At 49.3% G+C, this 19,882-nt stretch overlaps 1 protein-coding gene across 17 annotated transcripts in view; it reads right to left on the bottom strand.

Moving 5' to 3' along the window:
- Positions 1–19,882, bottom strand: part of LOC127616265 (receptor-type tyrosine-protein phosphatase F-like) — a 126,652-nt gene that overhangs the window by 33,240 nt on the left and 73,530 nt on the right. For 10 of the 17 annotated variants that reach the window (XR_007967070.1, XR_007967084.1, XR_007967071.1 and 7 more), the window contains 7 exons: positions 12,555–12,743; positions 11,470–11,487; positions 8,341–8,451; positions 2,256–2,525; positions 1,554–2,135; positions 1,348–1,481; positions 1,110–1,254 (listed from right to left, as the gene is read on the bottom strand). Coding sequence is in view for 1 of the 17 variants with exons in the window: in XM_052087760.1 (XP_051943720.1) it covers positions 1,110–1,254; positions 1,348–1,481; positions 1,554–2,135; positions 2,256–2,525; positions 8,341–8,451; positions 11,470–11,487; positions 12,555–12,743 (1,449 nt within the window). In the remaining 16 variants the exon portion in view is untranslated. The remainder of the gene's footprint in view (positions 1–1,109; positions 1,255–1,347; positions 1,482–1,553; positions 2,136–2,255; positions 2,526–8,340; positions 8,452–11,469; positions 11,488–12,554; positions 12,744–19,882) is intronic. The other 7 variants (XR_007967083.1, XR_007967076.1, XR_007967073.1 and 4 more) reach the window with 1 other exon arrangement.

Below are 19,882 nucleotides of genomic sequence, written 5' to 3' on the forward strand. Positions count from 1 at the left end.
CTCGTCGGCCAAAAGCGGGAGGCGGCGAGAAAGGTCTCCAGTCCGGAGGTACGCATGGTAACGCGACGGCATGCATCGTCGCGACACCTATTACACACCACAAAGGGGAAATAAGCGCGCATGCCTACAAAGTGTCCTTCTCAAGATGCAGCGAGATGAGCCGGCAGCTCCAAATGGGAAGCTGATAACTAATTAACCCCGAGGGACATGTTGTACACTTTTTTTTTTTTTTTTTTTGGAATGAAAAGTGTCCCAACAGGCCCAAGGAAATGATTTTCCAGGCAATTTTTGGAATGGCCTTTTGTTCCTTAAATGAGCTGAAAATGGCAACGCCAAGACAGAAAGAACATTGGGCCCTCGCCAGGAAAATACGCCCCATGAATACATGTCATTTTGCATTGATTCGCCATAAAGTACATCGACGCAATCCTACAATTCAATTTGGACGAGATATGTTTGTCCTAATCTAGTTTCAAAGCAATCGGCGATGTTTGCCGCGTGTTTTCAGACAATTTGCTCGACTGGCGACCTGACAAGTGTGCACCGTAGTCCACGTTGCTTTTGGTTCTTACGTTGGTTCCCCAGACGTCGCTACGTCGCCCGCTTCCAAAAGTACCACCAATTTTCATGGCTTTTTCGGCGCCATACGATTGTCTTGATAAAAGCCAAATCGAGAAATGAGGGCGATAAAAAAAAAAAAAATAAATAATACACGAGACGCGAAATCAAGTTTTTCCTCGCCCTTTCAAATGTAAAACGCCCGACACGTTTTTCACACATAAACATAAACATAAAAAGGGATTCATGCAGCACATGCGTGGTGGGAGTCTCACGATACGTGGCAGGGACACATCAAACCTACCTTGGAGCCCTGCGGTGAGCGGACGGCGTTAGTGTTTGCGACAAGGATGGCGAACACGCAACCCGCATTCCGTGCTGTGCTGAAATTGACTTTGACATTCGGGTAACCCGCGCCGTCTGCCACTATGGGAACTCGACTTTGCGCGTTAAAAGCGATGACCTCGGCCGGCAGGGTGACTTTTATTTGGTTAGCGGCGCGAGCGGGGGGGGGGGGGGGAGATAAAAGCAAATCCAGACGAGCGACTTACTGGACTGGGCCGTGCGAGCTTCGATGGCCTGGGTGTAGACGCCCAAGCCCATTTCGGAGCGGGCGGCCAGGGAGAAGCGGTACAGCGTGTCGGGCTTCAGGCCGTCCACGGCGTAAGAGCCGGCCGGGTCAAAGGTCACGTGGATCTGGGAGTCGTGAGAGTGCCAAATTCAATCTCACATTCAATCCCCAATCAAAATGGGAAAGCTACAATATCGGAATCCGTCGGCGTTCCGAACCTTGTTGTCCGTGCCGGCCTCCCAGTACTGCAGCTCGTACTTGATGATGGGGTCCTGGAGGGGCCACAGCCAGGAGAGCAAGACGCGGGTGTCCAGCTCCGTTTCGGCCACGAAGCCCGACGGCTGGGACGGGACTGAGAGAGACCGGAGATGAGGAAGACCGAGCGGCGGCGGCGGCGGCGGCGGGACGAGGTCGGGACGCTCACCTCCTTGCTGGGTTTTGACCTGAAGCGCCTCGGAGGGCGGGCCGTCCCCCACCGAGGTGAAGCCCAGCACCCTGAGGCTGTAGGTGATGTCCGGCGTCAGCCCCGAGATGGTGGTCAGGCTGCTGTCGTCCGTGTTGTGCTTGTGCCAGGCGCTGAGCGGCGCGGCGTGGTCCGAGCTGTAGTAGATGCGGAAGCCCCGGATGTGGCCGTTGGGCTCCTCGGGCGGGTCCCACTGGACCAGCATGGTGGTGGCGCTCAGCATGCGCGCCTGGACGCGCAGCGGGGGCGACGACGGGGCCTGCTCGCCCGTGCGCGTGGCCACCGGCTCGCTGGGCGCTCCGCGACCGATGTTGTTGACCGCCATCACCCGGAATTCGTACTCCGAGTAGGGGCTCAGGCCGCCGATGCTGTAGCGGGTGGTGGCCACGCCCTCCACCTCCTGAAAGGCGTTATCCGACGCCTTGGCCCGGTACTGGATCATGTAGTAGGAGACGGGTTCCGGGTTGCCCGAGTCCCACGTCAAGGTCACGCTGGTGGCAGTTCTCTCGGTCACCGCCAGGGAAACGGGGGGCTTTGGCAGGGCTTAAAAAAAACAACCATTAGCGCCGGCCTTAATGAGAGAAATCGCATCCATCGGGAGACTAAGGGCAACAAGAATATGGTGAATATGTTGACTGTTGCCCCGCTAGCGAGCGTACGCACCTTTGACGGTGACCTGCGCCGTGGCTTCGATGATGCCCAGCGAGGACATGGCCACGCAGGTGTAGTTGCCCGACTCGCGGATATTGGTGACCTCCAGCACGTTTCGGCCCATGGGCATCTCCTCTTCGCGGGTCAGCTCCTTCAAGTCCATCATCCACTTGACGTAGGGCATGGGCGAGCCCACCGCCACGCACGTCAAGTTGACGCTGCCGCCCGGCATCACCTCCTGGTTGGTGGGCGGGATGGAGAACCTCGGCGGAACTCTGCGGACTAAAAAGAAGGGACGGGACGAACGGATGACAGTCAAAGTATGATGGTAGTTTCTTCTTATTTGCCCAGTCATGAAATTTCATTGACAAAATTGCCGTAGTAAAAAAAATCAATGCTGGCCAGAAAAGGAGTTCACACTTGGACATATGCAGTACATCAAAGTTCTTGAAATTTGCCGACGCCCACCCGGCTACAGTGGTATACTTGCTTCAAATTAGGACAATCTTATCTTGAAAGAAGCCCGAGAAACGGCCCCAAAAATGATGACAAAATGGCTGATTTGAAGCAAAATGGGCACGGCTTCATTTGCGGCTTGAGCCACGATAGAATTCAATTGCCGTAGGGCTGAACAATTCATTGCATTTGCAATATAATCGCAATTGGATGAAACGCCATTTTATAATCGCAGTCTGCCACGTTATTGAGAAGCGGAAGGGGGGGGGGGGGGTGCACAATTGGATTATTTTTCTGAATTGCCCCAAATTGCCGACCAAGTATCACAATGCGCCGTCAAAGAAAAGAAAAAAAAAAGGGCTATGGAGCCAAGTTATGAGGGCTCCTCGGAAACGGCCACTTTATTCATAATCAAGCGACGCCGCCATGCTCAGGCGCCAAAATATTTTGCAAGTTAGCATCAGCAGGCTGCCAAGAGTCCATCGTTGGATAAATCGAAGCCAAACAGGCTTGGAGGGATGAATTTTAAAAGCGGCCGTGGGCCACGACCCAAACGATTTTCTTGGCTGGCCCCACAAAAGGGAATGAAATGCTAAATTTGCAACGGACTCCAACAATCGCCGCCGAGCGTTGCATCACCGAGGGAGCGTGCGGCGAGGGCATTGTTGAATTTCTCCTCCCTTTCGCCTTCTCTCTCTCTCTCTCTCTCTCTCGCTCGCTCTTTGTGCAGTGGTGATATGCAGATGGGCCGACATTAAAAAGGGGTTCCCATGGAGACGAGAAGGCCCGCTGACGTCGCCCAGGGACAAGGCAAACACTGATGCCGAGGCTCCAATGAGGCCAAGCCGGGAAGAAAGAGACGCACGGCATTTACATACGACTTCTTTCCAACATTTGAATCCAAACGGACAACTGACGCTTGGCTTTTCTCAAGACTCCTGCTAACTTTTCGCTAAACATCAGACAGAGTAGCCAAAACCAAACTTTTGGATCAACGAATTTTCAAGCCCGGAATGAAGACGATGCGTGAGAGGAGGAGCCGTGACCTTTTTTTTTTTTTTTTGATGACGGAGAAAAAGGAAGCAAAGGCAAGCATTTAGCTCCCCGGCGGGATGGCATTACGTACAGCCATTCCAAAACCGCTCGCCGCAATGTATTCCAAACGCGATGGCATAAAACTATCCCTGCAGATTTGATTCTGCCGCACTCCCCCGCACTAAGGCAACGTCTGTTTTGCTCTGCAAAAAAAAAAAAGCCCTTGACAATAATTGCACCACTCTCGTCTCCATCAAAATACAATTTTCAAATTCGAGTCCTCCTCCACCTTCCCTTTTCGCAATCTTTCACCCCGCCGGATCGAATTCCTGGAACCGGAACGTCAATAGCAAGCGCGCTTGCTATTCCTTTCATTCTCGTGTGGAATTGAACAATCAAAAAAAAAAAAAAAAGCCCTTTTTGAGATTCTCGGCAGGCTGTTTGGACTATCTGCTATATTTTCATTAAACATGTTGATTAAAAGCAAAATTATGTCCCCTAAAATAGAGCTTTGCTCCAAAGTCGACTGTTGGCAACATGTGTCATCAAATTTGTTGAGCTTTCCAATCAATGGCACTCTTTCGCATGACCACGCCTCGAATTGCAAACTTAATTTGTAAGCGCCGGGAAGCCGCAACCGCCTCCCCACGAGCCCGTAGCGACACCGATATTTAACCCTTCCCACATTGGATTATGACACACCCCTTGGCCCGGTAAAGCCTCACCTTTAATTTGACCCTGTAACACCAAAACAAACCCTAACCCCCCCCACCCAACGACACCCAACCCTGACCCGTATGGCTATGGCCAAACCGTGGCCCCTCGCAACAACCCTAACTGGGGTTGTACTTGTGTGTGCAGAGCATTGAAGACCTGTTTGAAAAAAACAATAAAAAAAAATCTGCCCATAACAGAGTCCGCTGTCAAATAGAAGAAATTCAGAACCAAAAACACAGGGCTCGGTAAAGGCTTGAAAGGAACATCTCGGTATGAAGCCTATTTGGACATGCGAGGGACGGACGGGGAAAGAAATGGCGCTCGTCTGGGAACGGGACAAGGATGACATTCTCAAGCAAGGCATGCATGGGAGCTTGGGAAAGATAGGGGGGGGGGAGGATTCGCAAGTACGCCGGGAGGGAAGAGGAGGAGGATGAAGGAGCGCCTCGGTCCGATCTTCGCATGCCAACTGATCGGCGCTATGACTAATATATGACGAGCTGGTTCTTGGCTCCCGGTAGCCCCGCGACCGCTGGTGTCACTCCCATTCGCTGAACCCGAAGTGAGTTTTGCGCAGCCCCGAGAGAAGAGGGCCTAATGGCGCACCATTACGCTCAAAGTGTCTGCTATTCTGTCACGATCGCGCCGACTTAACGGCGCTAAGAGGAGACGGTCAATGGAGCCAGCCTATTTTCAACACTTAATGCCGTGAATAATTCAAGTTTGGAGAGGTGCTGCGGAACTAAACGACTGCGGGGCAGGTAATTGTTATCGATCTCCAACGCCGACGAGAGCCGCCGGCCCGGACGGGCGACGGGACTCTATCAAAACCACCAAATAAAGCCCTCGTCGGCACTCAGCCCGGGGTACAGGATCGAGAAATCGAACGGCCTTTTTAAAGCGCCCGAGGACCGCAAAATATCGCATCCGTCGGGACGGGCAAACCCCCGCATGACGACGGCCGATCGGTGCCAGTTCCTTTTTAAATGCCGGACCGGTCGGTTCCTCACGATTAAATCGCTCGTCATGTTTTTCACGGGGGCTGGAGGGGGGGTGAAGTGCGCCAATGGGAGGCGGTGTCCGTGCTGTTGTTTTATCGCCCGGACAACAGTCGGATTCCATTACGAGAAGACCTGACCAAGCGGTTGGCGGAACACGGACGCAATCCATCGCAAATGACGAGCCAACGCACAGGAAGGAACACACAAGGAACAACGCCGATCTACGGTAACAATGCCTACCAGCAAACTGCAAAGTGTTTAGGAAGGGAATGACAGCGGACAGACGGCATGCGAGGAGAGCAGGGAGGAGATTCCCAATCCTGGGAAATGAATTTCTAGGGTTCCTCATCAAGGTGACCTCAAATCGGGGTCAAATGAAAAGAGGCGGGCGGTGGGGTGGGCTTGAGAAGTCAAAGTCAACCAACCTTCACGCTGATCTGAAGTGATTTGGATGGAGGTGAGCAATGGAAATGAAGACAACACACAGGTGAAAGACAACAACAGTGTTATGGAGAACAAGTAACATGGCTCGGATGCCAACGCCGTCGGGAGCCGGACGGCAAAAGCATCGGATTGGATCAACTCTCCCCGGGTGGACGCTTTGCTTTGGAATAATGCATGAATTCGGCCATGCGCGTCAAGTACGGATCGAGCGAGCTGCATTTCCACTGAAAACGCAGGACACTTTGGGGTTTTCTGGCCGCCGGAAGAAAAAGTCTCCGCTCTGTGGAACACGCCGAGAAAGTTCCTGGACACCTTGAAAGTAGGACCAACCAACGAGGTGGGTCGCAATTTCTTGCAGTGCAAACACACAAGGGCTCTAAAGCTTGTTGTTTGGGGTTGTTTTGGCGCTCAATATGGTCCGAGTTTGTGGCTTAAACATGCATGTGTGTGTGTGTGTGTGTGTGTGTGTGTGTGTGCGTGTCTATATTTCTCATTTGTAGTTGTGCCCGTCTCAAGTGTCACAACAAGCATACATTATGTAGTGTGCGTGTGTGTGTGTTTTGCTTCCTCTCGAGCTTTTTTTCTGTGATGCCACCACAGTCGGCTGATCGCAATACATGCAGCAGCTCTGTTACTTAAAAGACCGCCTTGTACGCTTTTAGTGGATAATGGTCAGCCGACCCAAGAACCGAGAGTGTGCCTATGATTTTCCTCAGGGGGGAAAAAAAACCTTTTTATTTCTGGCATATTCCAACCCGACCACGACTGAGATACAGCTTATTGCTCTACTTTTGAACTCTACAAACACTCCATTTTATATCCCAACGCTTGTGATGTTTATAGTTTTGGGGGGCGGCTCCGCTAGTCCCCTCCATCGCTCCCTTTGGTGTGCTGCATAAAACGACACCAAGTACAGACGAGATTGGCGCTGTCGCTCATGTTTTGGACCTAATCAAAGCCCGCTGACAGAGTGAAAACAGGACCCCCCCCCCCCCCCCCCCCCCCCCGCCACCAAACAACTCCTGTTTCTAAAAGGTTACGCTCGGTTTGAGCCCTATTTGGATGCGTGCGTGGGGGATGGCGTGGTCGGTCGGGGTGAAGTGGTGGGGTGACAGCTACCTGGGTGGCGTTCCAGAGCTCCCGGAGCCAGAAGGGCGGGGGCTTTGCTGACGCCACGCCGTGCAATCGCACTATAATTACCCGCGAGAGCAGGCAAAGGCCGAGTCTGCAGCCGGCACACTCGATGAATAGACTCGACCGCCTCTACATTTAAGTTAAGGATTTGGATCAGAACCTGTCGGAGCTTGCCGGTAGTCCAACGAGCAATTTTGATGGCACTTGACGGGACAATGCAAGTGCCTCAGGGGGCAGATATTTTAACTGACTTTATTCACTGTACAGACGTTTGAAGTCAAACCGGAACATCCCCAACTGCCATGTGAGAGTGTCGAAAGTCCGGCCCGCGTTGTTTTTTTTTTTTTTTTGTCATTGTCTAGATGCATATTCGAATGAGAAAATCAAGGTTAAAGAGATACACAGTTTGCGTCGGCTTGCCGGCAACTGTGGAGGTGCGCTTGAAAGGAACTGCCCTTGTCCCGCGTACTTGTCTCTGTCATTCATTTGCTAAAGAGTGGACATTTAATGTTCTGTGTCCCCGCCCCCCCAACGGTGTGAATGAATTGATTTGATAATCCTGTCCTGTAAAATGTCCTGGCATAGTTTTTTTTATTGTCAATGTCATCAAACGTGTGATTTCTGGCATAGACTTTGAGACTTGAGACATTTCTGGAAATGACAAAACACACATGCGGTTCAACCTTTTGACGCCGGCTGAAATGAACTCCAGACAGCACCACGTTTTTATGCTTTTTGCAGTTTGGAACACGCGTACTTGAGGCTACTTCTATATTGGCGAGGTACAACGTTGCGAAATGTTCCCTTCATCTCTCTCTCGCTGCATACTAACAACTGGAGCTGCGATGCCGTTTCGTGTACATCAGATATGCTGGTTTTATCCACTGGGGCTGACCTGAACATTGCTCTCTCTTCTTTCCTTTTTTTTTTTTTTTTAAAGAGGCTTTGTTGTCTTTTTTTCTCTGCCCGTTCCTACGGCAGCGGGTCGCCCTCAGCCTGCCCTGCATTAGTCCGCTCACAGAAGCACCAAACAAACCCCCCCGCCCCTGCCAAACCCTTTCAGAGAGCCTCGCAATACAGTCAAAGTACGTCATTTGAGAGCGGGTCTTGCCGTGTCAGTCGGGTGTGGGAATTTGTTTTTTTTTTTAAATTCAGCTGTTTGCATAGAGGCGGCCGCACCTGGAGGTGGAGGTTAGTTGATGGAAATGCATGAGCGAACCACAAAGACAGAAATGGAGGTCGAAGCGTCGTTGGGTTAGACACCGAGAGAGATGCAAAGTGAGTCGGGAGGCGCACTCGGGCGACTTTACCTCGCACGTAGAGGTTGGCGGGAGCCGAGTAACGGGTGCCGGCGCCGTTGGTGGCGATGCACTCATATTTGCCCTGGTCGGACTCCTCGCTGTTCTCGATTTGTAGAGCTCCTGCGGGGCGGAAAAGAAGGATGAAAGAAGTGAGCCGCAAATGGAAGCCGGCATAGAAGCTCAGCAACAATCTCGTCGGTTAAAAAAGTGGATACGCTTCCACCGCGTTTTGGTGAGGTTAAACGCCCTGGCGGCGGCGGTGATGATAAAACGATCAAATGAAATGAATCAGCGGGCTGCCCATGCGTCTCTCGGCTTCGGTCGTGTGTTGACGTTAGCGTCCACAAGACACGAATGGCAAGCAGACAAACTCGGGATGGGCGGAAGAGTCGTTGACTTTTACCGCTGTGTAGGATTGGGAAGCAAGTGGAACGACGTTTTACTTGGTTGCAACTCGCAGAGGGGCAGGAAAAACAATGGATGTGTTCTTCAGAAGACAAGATCAAATTAAATAGAATGTTCAAGTTGTTTCTTTTAAACCCCAAAAATTGGATTTGTTTTCTTATACTTTGGCAAGAACATGAAAGGTTCATTCAAATGGAAGGTTTCTTTCATTCATCTTCCGTACCGCTTGATCCTCACTAGGGTCGCGGGGGGTGCTGGAGCCCATCCCAGCCATCTCCGGGCAGTAGGCGGGGGACACTCTGAATCGGTTGCCAGCCAATCGCAGGGCACACATAGACGAACAACCATCCACGCTCACAATCACACCTAGGGACAATTTAGAGCGTTCAATCAGCCTGTCACGCATATTTTTGGAATGTGGGAGGAAACCGGAGCACCCGGAGAAAACCCACGCAGGCCCGGGGAGAACATGCAAACACACAGGGAGGCCAGAGCTGGAATCGAACCCGGTACCTCTGCACTGTGAAGCCCACGTGCTAACCACTGGACTACCGGGCCGCCCGGAAGTTTTTTTTAATAAATCAGAAATATGAGCTCTTTTTTTAAAAATGGTGTTTAATGGCAAAAATCTAAATAATAAGAATACAGTGATGAGATGCTACCAAAATTGCGGGCCGCACAGATGAAGTGTTAAAAAAAATAAACTTACAGCAGTGGTTCCTACTTATTTATCATTTGAAGCTGAAAAATATTTTCTTTTGAAAAGTGACTGGAATTTCTGAATTACATTCCAAATTTGTCCCTATCACCTGAAAGGCAATGGCCAATCAACGCTAGCTCCACGCTTATGCCTCTGAAAAGCCTGCGTGAAGATGGGGAGGGGGCGGGGGGGGGGCTATGGAGTCGTCCCAAATGAGAGTTTGGCACACAACAGCAAACTTACCTGCCTCTCGTGACTGACAACACACATGTAAAAACTGTGAGTGTGTGAAACACATGTTTGCGACGACAACAACAAGTATGACACCCCCCAAACAGCGCAGAACTAGCGCGAAAGTCAGCCAGCCAGCCGCGCAGTTGGGAACGAGACAGATCGGACGGCGTAAGATGATGTGTCGGGATACGAGTTGTCCCCTCCCACCCCCGCCCCCCCACCACCATGCAGCATGAGATGGATGCGACAAACAAGGCTCACCACCCGGCACACTGACGACCAAGGTGAGTCTTCTCGGGGAGGAGGGAGCGCTGCGCTCAGATGTCACGACAGCACAGCTTTCTATATTCCGAGGTGGCGAATTTGCCGCCGTGCGACTCGGTGCTGACGAGCACCCGCATACTAATGACGCTGTCACCAAACTGTCAATCTCACGTTGGGGAAGAAATAGCGCCGACCGCCTGCGGGAACGAGGGCGCTTAAGTTGTCACACCCGCGACACTTAACCCCCTCCCCGGTCTAGTTATTTTCAACTCTTTCAAGCAGTGGTTTTCCAAAACTGGATTCTGCGGAAACTTGAGGGTCTGTAAGGCGGTACACCACCAGGTTAGTGTACAAGGCATCCGAGTTTAATTAAATGGCACGGGGGTCACGAGTTGGCCCATGGAGAAATGCTCCTCGGCGGCGTTGGAATCAAGAGTCTTCGCAAGGTGGGTGGGAGAGTGGGGAGGCTCGCCGCATGGCTTGTATGCTAATGCGCTGCTCGTTTACATTTCAAGACGTGTCGTGCCAGCAACAATCTCACGTGGCAAAACCGACCTTCCTTTGAAAATGAGAACTCCTCGCCGCTTCGAGGTCAAGACGTGGTTGTGGCTGAGGTGTTTCGACTTCCCACATAGAACATACAAGACGGGGGGAATGGCAGGAAAGTTTACTGACTTGTTATCCAGTCACAAGCCACTCTACAAACGCAGTGCCGCTCAGTCCTAGCTAGCTAACGTTAGAGCTAGCAATGTACTTGTGGCGCTATGCCAAAGTCATTTGAAACCGCCTTTAAAAATTTTACGTAGCGCACATGGATTTTTTTGGGGCTATTTTTAAGACCCCCCCCACCCCCCAAAAAAGCCCTATTGTTCTGAACTTTTATAAAATGGTTTGCAACTTTGGCACAGTAGGAAGATGTGGGCCCCCGGGTGACAGACAATGTGCTTGTGCTTACAGTATCTTGGGACAGTTGGTCAATAAAGCAATTGGAATTGCACCAGCGGCTGTCTAGACTCCCTCTATCCGAACCACCTGTTGGGGATTACGCACACAGTGTCGCAGTGTGTGTGTGTGTGTGTGTGTAGGTTCTCAAGGCACACACACACACACACACACACACACACACACACAGAAACGGTTGTCATTCCTAATAAATAATAATTATTATTAGGATTATTATTATTGGAAGAAGATAAGCACTTGTTATACGCATTCCCTCTGGGAAAGCTGAGTATGAGCAAGTCTGATGATGTCTACCGGCATCCCGAATCAGATTGGGTCGGGTTGGATTTCCAAAGACGCGCACACACACAAGGTCACACATCTTGAAACATGCCGACAACAAGGCTGGTGAACGTTGTGTGTCCACAGAGGAGAGACCGTGTGCTTGACGGACGAAGGGGGGGGCAAGGGTGGAAAGAGGCGTCAATGAACCTGGAGTGGTGGTGACTTTGAGTAGGGTGGGGTGGCCGATGCATGAGATGTGATGGTACACATTTGTTCTTTCTTTCTTTCTTTCGAATCATCCTCCTTACCTCTAATTGGCGTACCACCTAGGTGGGAGTCATATTGAGGCAAACAGGGGTTGAGAGATTTAGTTAGTAATCCACTTCAACATCGGTGGGAGAGAAGAAAAGAAAAAAGGCCAATAAAAAACACATGGCTTTCTGGCAGGCCGCCGATAAGGAATAAACAGATTAGAAGCAAGGTGATAAAGTAGACCGCGCATACACTTGGATGCGGCAAAACACCCCGGCGTCTTCCGCAGACGTTGCTTTGGGGCTCATAACCTCAAGCGTCGCTTGTCTTTGTGTGCTATTTTTGCTCTAGATCGAGCCGTATGGTTAGCGGTAAAATCCTGATGCGTCAGCAGATGTCTGGAAAATCGGGAAGGTGGGGGCGCGGGGGTTGGGGCGGGGATAAAAAGAGTTGTTGGTCCGAGGTCATATCAGTGTGTTTCCAGGCACCCACTCACTGTCTCACTGGAGAAAGAAAACCAATTAAAAGTTTGGTGCGAGACTAAATGGAGTAACGTATGATACCAGAGTCATTTTTAACATTGGCTTGTGTTAGCATATTCATGCTTTTATTTGTGAGGGGGGGGGGGGGGGGAAGTGGAACGACTCGGAATGGTTTTTCATAATGATGATTGACTCCATTTCCCGAGATATTTCAGTTTGCCTGGGAAACAATGTCGTGAGCACTGCACATTGTGCGGAATCGTACGTCTTTTTTCAACGTGTCGCTATGCTGTTGTGTCAATGTTATCCTGTAGTTAACCGTCCTTTCTTTCACGAGACACATATTGCATTATACACCACGAACTAGGCATGTGCCGGGGACCATTTTCAAGTCATATGATAAAGTTATACTTTCAAAACTGCAAAAAAATATATCCATATACTTTTGGCTGAAACAGGCTAGCAGGCTAACTTGTATTGCTAACGTTTGTTTCTTCTCTGACATCACAAATAGGTGAATCCAAGACTATGTGGGAAATATGTTTGATAAAATAATAAAATGTCTTTTTTTGGGGGCGGGGGGTGATCTTTGAAAACCTAAAGTGCCGGTATTAAAAAAAATAACAATCATAATTTAAAAAAAAAAAGTCAGCGTGTACCTGAGTGTAGCTGTCTGATGCGACCGTTGCTACTGCCGATATCCACAGGCAGCATATCCTTGAACCAGGTGATCTCCGGGTCGGGGTTTCCGCTGGCAGCGCATAACATGGTGGCGGTCCTGGTCCGCTCCACCACCTTCAGCTGGGGGCCCATGTCGATGGTAGGGAAGCCGTGGGGGATCTGGTTCTCTGCAGACAAACATACAGGGAGGGTCTTTTGTTAGGAAAGCCAGTGAGAAGGTATGTGGGTGGGTGGGAGGAGGTGGGGGTGTTAACATTGAGAGGCCTCTCAGCGGCTTTGAGAGCTCCAAGGATGCCGGCTCGCAAGTATTTAGGAGGCATTCACTGCAAGATGAAGTGGTCTTCGGCATACAAAAAAAAAAAAATCATTCGCATAGTCATGATGACAAAAGCGACGCTTCAAAATACGACGACTCACTCCCCGGAATTTTTCCGTTTCCTTGGACTGTGTCTGCCGGCCGCTTTCACGGAGAAGAGGTGTGATGACGCGCGCCTTTATGTCAGCGAGAAAACGCGGGCTTTAAGTGAATTATTTCCAGTCCGGTTTTGAGTTTGCGTTCAATATCTTGATTAGCATTAAAAGCCGGCATAAGGAGCGCACATCGGACGTGCCGGTTCACAGGCGTTGAAATGATTCCAACTTCGGCATCTGCTTGACAAATCCAAATATTTGTATTCGTGCCGCATCGTTTTGGCATTTTTCGCTCGCAACGTCAGCAGGGGATATTTTTGAGCAAACAATGTTGTACCGCCGCCCATATAATATTTATGATGAAGATTATTGGCAAGTGTTTCCGGGCCGCTGAAAAATGCAAAGGGAGATCTTACATGCGGCGGTCATATCGGGAGAGCTCAAGCGAGGGGGGAATAAATCGGGACGGCTTATAAATGAACCTGACACTTTTTTTTTTTACCCCGTTTGCTTGGCAGGTGAGCTGTTAAATTCTCTACGGGGTTTTTTTTGCACTGGAAATTCAATGCCATTAAATCGGAGCAACTTTGTGTGTGTGTGTGTTTTTTTTCCCCCCTCGTTGAGTCCAAATTTCAATTTTTCTGCCACTTGTCGAAACTTACTTACGTCAGGGTTTGGAACCCAATTTTAAAACAGCAATCCATGCTTCACGCACTAATTTGAAACCCTTGGCGTGGCTTGAAAGCCTACTTAAACACTGTGTTGAAACCCTCTTTGTGATCCGTCGGGCGAGTTTAAAAGTTAACTTAGTTAAGTTAATGAAAGTTAGCTAAAGTTAATGCTGGCTTGAAACCTTAACCTTGTCTAAAGCCTTCATTTGAAAGCCTGACACTGAATTGCCCCTGATTGCGCCCATGTCAATTGGTTCCGTGTCGAAGCAAAACGTTACAGCTTACGTGAGGCAAATTTTGGCTTGAATGAAGGCATAGTCCGAGTATTTACAAATGTACGATGCTTCCGGAACGGTGCCCATTTTGTCACATGTCGCCGAATCAATATGCATGTCCCACTCATTTGGTTGGAAAAAAACAAAACAAAAAAACAACAACACAAAACCCCCCCGCAGTGGAAGCTGTCTGAATATGAGTCGTTGACAAGCCATTATGGAAGCTTTGAGGCCTGCCTGGTTTCCCAACTCCTGCAGCTGGTCCATCTGCCAACTTGTCATTCCAGGCAAGACAAAGACGCGCCTTTGTTCACATCCTCTTTCATTGCCCCGAGAAGGCGGGCGACGCTTGGAGCGAAGGCCAGTGAATCAAATCAAACACGCCACTTGATGTTTCTCAAGATAAGCCGACATTTTGAGTCAAGCCCCCGGCTTGAAACCCCCGACCTATGATTGAAACACCGATTCGGAGCCCTCACCTAGGAAACATCATTTGAACTCTCTTAGCCTTGTTTCAAAGGAACGATGGGAAGGTTCAAGACCTCATTTGAAAATTGAAGCCTTGCTTCAAATTCCACTTTGAAATCCAAATCTTGTCCTAATTTCCTAAATTTGAAAACAAAACTGGAAACCCTCCAAGAGGTTTGAAATACACGGTCGATTTTTTCTTTGGCTTCTTTGAGTCGATGCCAATTTTCAAAGTATTCTTAACCCCCGACCGACATGGATTTTGGATTCATGACAGGGGCCGTGTTTGGTTTGACTCAATTATTCCTTTTCATTGAAGACTAAATGGCTAGGACATTTTGTTTTGGTTTGTACTTTTGCGCTTCTTTGAAACAGGAAGGACATTTTGGCACGCATGCCAGCTGACCGACCGACTAAAATATTATTTGTGGCTCTTTAATATTTTTATTTACAGGTTCTAAAAGGTGGCCGGCCGCACAAACCTGAAGAGACACTCATGAATCAAACTGTAATTCGTGTGTGTGTGTGTGTACTGAATTAGATTACCAATTTGAGGGGGGGGGGTGAAGATGTTGGCAACGACACTCCTAATATGCTAATTAGTCCAATTAAGAAGCCATGACGTGGTCCTAAACGACTGTGCAACCTGCAAGCGTTAAGGCAGGTGCGGGGGAGTGGAAATAAGTAAGAAGGAGAGCAAGGAGAAGGGGGGGTGGGCACTGGGGAGGCTTTGCATGCCAACCTCCTGCCAGCTCCAATTACGAGTGCGAGCGGAGCGTGGCGACGAGGGCCATGGCTCTAATCAGAGCCCCGCTGAAATGGACCCCGTCCTCGTCCCGCTGTCCCGCCGGGAGGGCCGCTGGATGGCAATGCCGCGCTAATGCCGGCCTCACCCCCCCCTTCCACATCAACCCAAAACATCTCCTTGTGGGAAAACTGGGAACAAGGAAGATAGTGCACTTGTTCCTCATGCGGCCGCGCTTTCTCATTACTCGTCTCAATCTGAATCTGCATTGAGGAGGGCGGTCAAACGCGCCGCTATGAATGTTGAACATGTCGGGCAGGAGAACAGACGCCTCCTATAGAGAAGACGTCGTTGTGAAACGTGTAAGCGGAGCGAGCATATGCGTGCCAATATTCATGAGCAAACACAATCAATCCACTGCTTTTGGCACCGATTGTGGAAGGAGATGTCACGTGACATTTTCTTCCCAATTAAAACGTTTCTCCCGTGTCTTGAAGTGTTACGCTTACAACGTGGGCAATGAATACAGAGAAACAAAGTTTTTATGCTTTGGCCTTTTGGCTTTAGCATAACAGTGGCGGCCATTTGTCTCGAGATTTTTCTGGCTGTGGCAGCTGAATGCAACTCCCAGTTGAAACTAAACACAAAGCCAAAGATAAATTCACATGTATTTAAAAAACAACAACAAACAAAGAAAACTTTGACTTACTTAGCTTTATGCTAACACACAATGCAAAACACCACAGGAAGGCTAAGAATTAGCATCGGCATCAATAGTCACCATGTTATGATGAACCTTTAAACTGGATTCGATTGGAATTAGCCCGACTGCGACGTCACAATTTGCAAAGGGGACGCGGCATCCACAGCAGAGCTTAAAGACACGACTGAAGCCGCCAGCTGCGTCGTGAAGCGTAAACATGCATCAGCGCCACGTTCGATTAGAATAGAAAGCTTTCTGACTCAAGAATAAAGAGGCACTTAGATGCTTTTTTTTTTTTTAAATCAATACCAGGTTTCACAATGAAGCCTTTTATTATTTATCTGCAAAGGGGGTGAAAAAAAAAAATGGCACGAAAGGTGTTGTCTGCGCTCCAATTGGTCCCGAGTCAATATGGCACTGAAAGGCACCACGAGTCATCTGGAGGGGAAGAAAAATCAAGTGAAAGGCCCGCGGCTGTTTTCCGACGGCAGCGCGGCAAAGGCGAGACGACATTTGCATGCGCCTGATACAAAGAGGCGAGGGGGCGGAGGCAGGGAGGAGGATGCAAAGAATAAAAGTTCAGCGGCTTCAACTGAAAAAGCTGCTTGACTGATGATCGCGACTGACGAGTCGCTCGGCAAAATGTTTCACAGACGAAGATTTTCTGTTTCGTAAGACGTGTCGGCATCGAAGCGCGATCCTGCCGCTTACCTCCAACACGATCAGACCGTATACTTGGACTGGGAGATATATTCAAGATATCAATATTGAAATGAGGACGATAGCAGTCACGTCACCTCGCCACGCCCAGGTCACACGTGAAAAGCTCAGTTCGACCGAGCACATTCCGTCAAGTTGGGCCTTGATTGACAGCTAAAAGCGTGTTTGCTTTGAAACCAAAATGGAAATCTGCCTCTGTCTTTTGTGGCATGCATTTTGGAGACTTTTTGGCGGGGGGGGTCAGGGGGGTCAAGATGCTCAGTGAAAAGTGCTGCTAAGCCACTTTTGAGGGTTTACGCCAGCCATGTCCAAAGTCCGGCCCGCGGGCCAAATCCGGCCCGCGGTCGAATTTCATCCGGCCCTCGGCCCCCGTCATAAAATCAGTGCCGTCTGGCCCGCAGGTTGGGCGCAATGGAACACGTGTTGCATTGACTGAGGTCTCGTAGACTGGTGAGTGATGTTTCATAGAGTACTGCTTCCCTCTAGTGGCTAAATGAGTAATAGCATTCACTAAATGAGTAATAGCATTTAGACACTAGAGGGCATCACTCACGAGTTAACAAGACATCACTCCGTGTTTATATTGACTGATATGTCATATTTCAAATGATCCTTGCAGTTGTGGATATGCGTATTGCTTGTTCATTTCCCTGTTGTTCCAGTCAAAGGTTTTGTGACTATTGAAAAGTCATGGTGATACATTTTATGTTTCAAATCAATCAATTTGCACTCAGGAGACTTCTGTTTAAGAAAAAGTCAAGTGAATAAGCAGTTGCATGTGATATACCCGTTTCAAATGAACCAAAAGAAATTCTTAAGATTGTTGAAATTAAAATAAAAATGGAAATGTGAAACAGACTGGCTTACTAAAATTTGTTGAACAATATCGATGTTCAATGTAAAGAATGTCAGCCAAGGTCGGCCCCCCGACATTTTACCACATAAAATCTGGCCCCCTTGGCAAAAAGTTTGGACACCCCTGGTTTACGCCAACTTTGATGGGCCAAATCTCAAAAAGTTAGTTGCAAATCAGCTTTGGGAAGAATCCAGACAACTCTCACGTGTTTCCCCCCCGTGAAGACCCTGCGAACAAGCCACTCAATCCATTTCAAGCAACACCTCCGCAGTCTCCTGATGTAACACGGTTGTTAAATGATGAGAATCTCGGCGGAGAAAGGTGACCGGAATGAAAAAAAAAAAAACCCACAACAACATTCAAAATTCTTTGCACGCTGCGGCCTGAAAGCTTCCATTCACCACTTTCGACCAGGCAGATAAGTATGTTTACAACCACGGCGGAGGTGCGGAAGGAGGTGCCGGGGGGCGGAGGGGGTGGGGGCGAATGTAACCTCAGACGACGAGACGACATATGCGTCTGGCCGATGCTCGCACGACATCCCCAGGTGTGGAGTTAAGTTGCTATGGTGCGTCAAACAAACACGCCGTCGGCGGGCGCGCCGCGACACACCTCGGTGCAATGGAGCGTCACAAAAACAAAGTCACAGGTTAAAAAAAAAACAAAACAACAACAAGAAAAAGGAAGAAAAACAAGATGTCGTCGCTGTTAGCGCGCCGTTTATCCAGAGTAAAAGGACTCGAATGCCTTTCTGTGACCTTTGAAACAAGATCCTTTTTTTTTTTTTTTGGTCTGGCCGAGCAGGACATTTGCTCTTATTTCCCCGCCTGTGAGCACATAATCAATAACGGTCATCTAATTCCCCCAAAGCCCCCCCCCCCCCCCCCACTCCCCACTTTTTCCCGCCGTTTTATCATCTTCATCTCTTCCACTTTCTTGTTTCTCTCTTTCGGCCGATCCGATATCACACGTCCACTGGCATCAGTGTGATCTACGGCCCTGCCAGAAACCGGCCGTCTCTTATTTATGCCGGGGCGCGCTGGGTTCGTACATGACCCTGGGCCGCCCCCCCCGAGGTGGTTCTCCGAAATGCGCTCGCTTCTGATGACCGAGTCACCTTGTCTTGCGTCGACAAACACGAGACCTGCACTGGTTTGTATTCCTTGACAGGATTACGCTGGTACGTGCGGTCTGTGTAACGGGCAAATAGCATTAGCCTCATAGCACAAGTGCCCGAGTGACTTTTAACTTACTGTCACGCTTGCCATGAAGTGGATCATCTTATAAAGCATACGACAATGGAGTCGTCTTTGGTCAGGAAAGGGCACGGTCGGAACAACAACAGCCCGCTTATCCGTAGCTGTGTCCGAGGTCGACGTTGAGTGTCATTTTGAACCGCCATTTTGGTTTGACTGCTGGCCAATAAAGACCATTCTCATCATGATTCTTTCTGACGACATGGTGGCTCATGGGACTTCAAACTGACTGAAAAGAAGAGTCAGAAGAGCCAAATGAAAATGTTTTTTTATTTACCGGTATTTTTTGCTTCTTAAAATGTGTTTGATCCAGCCGTGGAGGCCGCCGCAATCAAACGTGTGACATTAACCGGAATCCTACCACCTCTGCCTCAAATTGAGCCAGCAGAAACCCCGAACAGGACGTTGTTGAATTCCAAGAGCAGTCCGATGTCATTATGACGCACGCACGTTTCAAACGTCTTGGCGACGTCAGTGTGCAGTGTGGCTAATGAGACATGATTGTCGCTAGCGCGAGTGGCGGGATAAAAAGGACAAGGGTCCAAAAATCAATCATCTCCATGCCTCAAATTAATCATTGGCGCAGCGTCATCGTGACACGCCGAGTGTAATTACGGGCCGACGGGGGCGCCTTTTATGAGTTTGGAGAGTGGATGGTGGTGGGTTGGCTACATTTAAATGTTCAGTTCCTGTGACAGCCTTTATTGGTTCCCTCGCTCGGACATCATGGCTAATGTGCAGTCCGTGTCAACTTTTCTGATAGCAGAAGGCTTCAAAAACACCCTACAAACTGTTTGCCAAAAGAGGTCATTTCATCTGTTTGGTGGGCTGGGAGGGGGAAATAAAAAGCTGACCAAGCTAAGCGGCTACGAAAAGATCTGATTTCCAAAGCTAGATTAATTGTTACATGAGATCATCCTAATCACAATCATCCACATTTTTTGCATGGTCTGGGCCTTTTGTGAGCCCGATGCTCAGATTTCGGAATGGTTGAGTGAGTGCAGTTCAGATTTCGTGTTTTATAGCACGCTAACTGCGCTGGACAAACACTCACATTCCATGAAATGAACTTCCTTTGTCTGTTTTGAGCTACATACACACACTGGCATTTCAGTGAGGTTTCGTGCACAGAGGGAAACAAGTCAGTCTTGACATATGACTTTACCAAAGACAAAAAGTGAGGGTGAAAAAAACCCCCAGC

This window comes from Hippocampus zosterae, chromosome 15 (assembly GCF_025434085.1).
Source record: "Hippocampus zosterae strain Florida chromosome 15, ASM2543408v3, whole genome shotgun sequence".
Lineage (NCBI taxonomy): Eukaryota > Metazoa > Chordata > Actinopteri > Syngnathiformes > Syngnathidae > Hippocampus > Hippocampus zosterae.